This window comes from Chrysochloris asiatica, unplaced genomic scaffold (genome assembly GCF_000296735.1).
Source record: "Chrysochloris asiatica unplaced genomic scaffold, ChrAsi1.0 scaffold00333, whole genome shotgun sequence".
Taxonomy (NCBI): Eukaryota; Metazoa; Chordata; class Mammalia; order Afrosoricida; family Chrysochloridae; genus Chrysochloris; species Chrysochloris asiatica.
In genome coordinates, this window is record NW_006408851.1 from 2,427,614 (window position 1) to 2,432,707 (window position 5,094).

Genomic DNA, 5,094 nt, shown 5'->3' on the forward strand with positions numbered 1-5,094 from the left:
ACTTTTATTATATCACAGTTTATTTGGGTCAGAAGTCTGAGCATGACTTTGCCAGGGTCTCTGCTTAGGGTCTCACAAGGCTGCAAACAAAGATTGGTTGGTTTGGGTTCTCATCTGGAGGCCTAACTGGAAAGAATACACTTCCAAGATTATTCAGTTTGGTGGAAATCATTATCTGCAGCTGCAAGATTTAGGGCCCCAGCTTGTTGTTGACCAGATGCTGGAGGCTGCTGGAGCTCCACAAGGCTGCCTGCCGATCCTTGACAGCCACTTACTTCATGGAACCAGCAAGGAGAGTTTCTAGAGTAAGTCTGCTAGCAAGATGGACTCCTTTAACACAGCACATCTCACAGGAATGACACCCACTACCTCTGCCATATAACAACCTGATCATGGCAGTGCTACCCCATCACTTTTGCTGTATTTTAAACAGAATCCCAAGTGGTACAAATGATTAAGTTCTCAACTACTGGCTGAAAGGTTGGTGGTTTGGACCTCAGAGGTGCCTTAGAAGACAGGCTTGGCGATCTACTTCCCAAAAGCCATAGTCTTGAAAACGCTGTGGCAGGCAGCTCTACTCTGCACAAATGGATCAAGTCAGAATGGACTCGATGGTAACACACAACAACAACAACAACAACATTGATTAGAAGCAAGAGCTACCTACACTCAAAGGGAAGGAATTCTATATGAGCATAGACACCAGGAGGTGAGGATCGTGAGGACCATCCTAGAGTCTCTGAACAATGATGACTAAGTGTTAGCTGAGTGGAACAGGACCTCCAGGACCTCAGAGGGACTATTACTCTCAACACGTGCTGAGGTGACACCACCACTAGTGAACTACTGCCATCCAGGTACCTGGGAATTCCTATTTTAATATGAGATTGTGAGAGGCACCATTGTCGGTTCACAGACAAACAGAGATCTCAGGAATGGTCTTAGAGATCAGCGGCCCCAGCCTCTTCAGGAGAACTCACGAACGTGAACCTGGTTTGGGAAGGAGGCTGTGGCTATCTATTGTCCAAGTACCAGAGGATTAAGCTTCAGATCTTGGCTGTGGGGATAAGAAAAGGGGAACATGTTCAGGAGACGGCAGACCTGAAGAAGCACCAAGTAAACTTACTAGAGGACTGGGCAGGGTGGGGGAGGGAGAGAAAGGAGGTCAAGGTGAGTCTGAGATGAGGTGGCCCAGGGACGAGTAGGTCAGAGCTGCTGAGGATGGCTAAGGAGGTGATCCATTGGCTCTTTTCTCCAGTTCAGGATAAATAAGTTCTCATTTCTGTGGAGCACTCCTAGAGACAAAGAAATCCCTCAGTATATTCTGTTGAATCTTCAGCTGGCAACATAACATGTAGCATGAAGACACAAAAGTTAACCGAGCAGTGGTTTTCTTTGACCTTGATGCCACACATGTGCATATCTTTGAATGCACAGGTTTTTGTGTGTGCACATGGGGAAGGAAGAAGGGATTATCATACCTGTTCAATAAGTCTTTGATTTCCTAGGAGAGAGAGAGATGGAAAAAGAGAATCACAATCTGTTCTCAGGTTCTTGTCACCTTCAAATTCCCCCACAAACCACTCTTGGAGGTTGCCTTGGGTGTCACTTTGAGAACTGGGAGTACAGGGGATACCATCCTTTTACTCTGCTGGATGTCTTGGACAAGCCACTGTCACCACATGTCTCAGGAGAAGCCTCTCCCTCCGACACTTCCCAGAGTGGGGTGATGTAGGAAGACTGCCTGCTATTCTGGGAGAACCCATCTTTGGGAGGCATCTTAGAGCAAGCACCTTTAGAGTGTTGGCATTCACTTGCTTGGCCGCCCTCTCCAGCTCAGTGATGTGATTGCTGAGCTGTTGGATTTTGTTGGAGATGTCCAAGACTCTGGCTGCCATGTCTTCCAGTTGGTCTAGCTGCTGCTGAGGGAAGGCATTCAGCTGCCACTTGGCTTGGTGCTGGTTCTTCAGCTCAGCCTCCACCCTGTGATTTCCACAGACTCCCTGAAAGCACAAACTCTAAGAGTCATTGTCAGATAGCTTTTTCCTTGCCTTTCTCAGTCTCTGAATGTTCTGAATGGGAATGCTGATTCCTCAGTCCTCTTCCTCTCATGGCATGGCCTCCATGCAGTATTGCCAAGGCAGATGTGTTTCTCTCCTGCCACCTCACATTCTTATGACATCCATAGAAGCCATGTTATACCAAGATGGGAATGCGCACACACACAACTCATCTGTATATGCTTATTGCCTGCTGTTAGCCATCTTTGAGTCATAGGGTGAGGAAAGAGTCTACACAATGAGCAAGAAGAAGAAAATGGTAGACTGTTAGAAATGGAGACCCATGGCTTGTGGAGTAATCTTCAACTATGAGGACACCTGTTCTTTTTGATGCTCATTGTGAGCCAGATAGAGAAGAGTGGTTTTCATTTAACATATAAGTTACATGAATATCAGAGGGCTTAATTTATCTATCAAAGGACAATCCCCAAGGCCAAGCCCACCACCAGGTCATCAACTTTGAGGCCTTTCCCACCTTTCCCATTAGGCTGCTTCCAAGACAGAGACAGCCTATAAGAAAAATGGCCCCTAAGGGCACTCAAAGGCCATCCTCCCAGGAATCTGAGAAACACACCTGAAGAGTTTGCAGTTTCTCCTCCTCCTGAGCTTTCAACTGCATATGTTCCCCGAGGTCTTTTTTTAGCTTCCTAATCCTTCGACTGAGTCGTTCCTAAAGAAACAGACAGACCTGCTTGTCAGACTGGGAATGAGGAAGCAACTCAATGGAACATGGTGAGGTCCTGGTGCTAGGATGAGACTAAAGTACAAATCTACCTAAAAGAGCCCTTAAAGTATCATGCTTGAGGTAAGGAACATGAGAATTTATTAAATGGATAATGATGGGAGGAAAGCAATGGGTAATTAAAGAAAACAACAAAAACAGCCTTTACTAACAAAATAATTTCTACTTGCCACTAAACGTTTAAAAAGTGTATCTCCTGGAAATCTTATTATTAAATGAAGCAGGGGTGGAGAGAAGTGATGTAAGAGGCAATATATGAACTCTCTGGTTCACTCCTCTGCGCTCCTGGATGGGAAGGACAAAAACCTTCTATTAGATGTAAACCCGTAGTCCAGGCAAGCACATGCCCTCTCTCTAAATCTTAATCAGTGGGTCACTGCTTCCCTAAAGCTAAGGATACAATGAATGCTTTCTATAATATACTATAAGTGATGCCAAGATATAAATAAAGATGGTAACGGTATTGGCATAAACCGTTAATGAATCAAGATGGAAGAAAGTGGTTGGTATCAACAAAAGACTCTGGGAATATTCTTCTTGAAATCTTATTAGATTAATTACAAAAGTGTATTTGCTCTACCAGGTTAAAAAAATATAGTAATGAAATCCACAGTAATGAAACTATATGGCAATGGTACCAGAACAAACAGAAAATACGAAAGGAGAGTTCAGGAACAGATGTATGTGTATAAAGGAATTTAAAAGAAAAGATAGCACATAAGTCAGTGGGAAACGGACAGAATCTGTAGGAAATGGTATTGAGAAAACTGATTTATAGAGAAAAATAAAACTGGGTCCCTATCTTGAACCATGTGTGAAGGTAGACACAAAGTGGATTAAATACCTGTGCATGGAAAGTAAAACTATAGAAAATGAAAGTAATGTTAAAGAATACATTTATGACCCAGGCATAGAAAAAGGTGTCCTAAACAAAGCCTCAGAAGCACAAATCATGAGAGAGTTGTCTAATTTGAGTAAATAAAAAAAATGAAGTATTTCCGTTCAATAATGACACTGTGGACAACATTAACAGAGAAATGACAGGTTGGAAGATGATACCTGCAATGTCAAAATCAACAAGAAACGTATGTGGAGAATATAGCAATGAAAGCCTACAAGTCAACAGGAAGACAGGAATCCAACAGAAAAATGTACAAAGAATATGAACAGTCAAGTCGCAGAAGAGGGGATATAAAAGTCTAAAGAATATGTGAATCGATCACCAAGCTCTTTGATAATTAGACAAATGGAAATTGACACAATAGTGAGATATTATTTGATAATCTCTCGGATGGATAAAAGTTATACAACTGGATATAAGCTAGTGTGGGATTGTCGTGTGGCTATCAGAATCTTAACACATGCTGGCTAGCTGTGCATTGGTACAAACATTCTGGGGAGGGTCTCGATCACTTTAGTGGCCTTTCCTTTAAGAACCAGTGGTCTTGTTTCTGAGCTTAAAAAGCAACAACAAAAAAGCTATTTCTGTAGAGTATCAATGTTTACTAAAGGCAACCCCGTGTGTGTCAGAGTAGAACTGTGACACCTAGGCTTTTCAGTGACTGATTTTTTTTGGAAACAGATTGACAAATCTTTCTTCCATGGCTTCTCTGGGTAGACCTGAATCTTCAACCTTTGGTTTAACAGTAAAGCTTGCCAACATACGCACCACCTAAGGATTCCATTTTTGAATAAGCAGTCCTGAAAATTCCTTACTTGGGTCCTCCCTGCCTCTGAGTTGATCTGACTCATAGTTGACCCTATATAGAGTTTCTGAGACTGTAAATCTTTATGGTTGGTGCATAAATTTGAATAACAGCTTCATCTTTCTCTGGCGGAGCAGCTGGTGGGTTTCAACCACTGACCTTGTGATTAGCAGTCCAGTGCTTAACCCACAGCACCACCAGGAATCCTTTTAAGTCTTAAGGAGATGTGTGTATTACAGCATTGTTTGGGGCATCAAAGAGTTAGAGTTATCTAACATCTACTAAGTGGGAAATGTGTAAGTAAAGTAATCCAGATGTCCACTATGGAATATTGGGTGGTTGTCACAGTATTCCATAGTATAGTATAGAATATGGGCTGTATGACACACAAAACGTAGGCTGATCTTAAAAACGTTTCACGGGAGAAAGATGAGGCTTTCTGCTCCCGTAAAGATTTACAGCCTCGGAAACCCTGTACAGGGTCGCTATGAGTTGGAACCGACTCCACGGCACTTAACAACAACAACAACCGTTTAGCAAATGGCATCTTTTCAGTCCACAATGATTCTAAAACTAAAATATAACC

General features: G+C 42.7%; 1 protein-coding gene across 1 annotated transcript in view; it reads right to left on the minus strand.

Moving 5' to 3' along the window:
- Positions 1 to 1,225: 1,225 nt before the first annotated feature.
- Positions 1,226 to 5,094, minus strand: part of TRIM40 (tripartite motif containing 40) — a 14,873-nt gene continuing 11,004 nt past the window's right edge. Inside the window, 4 exon segments of the mRNA XM_006875689.1 lie at positions 1,226 to 1,295; positions 1,482 to 1,504; positions 1,794 to 1,922; positions 2,635 to 2,730. Of these exon segments, the coding sequence (XP_006875751.1) occupies positions 1,226 to 1,295; positions 1,482 to 1,504; positions 1,794 to 1,922; positions 2,635 to 2,730 (318 nt within the window).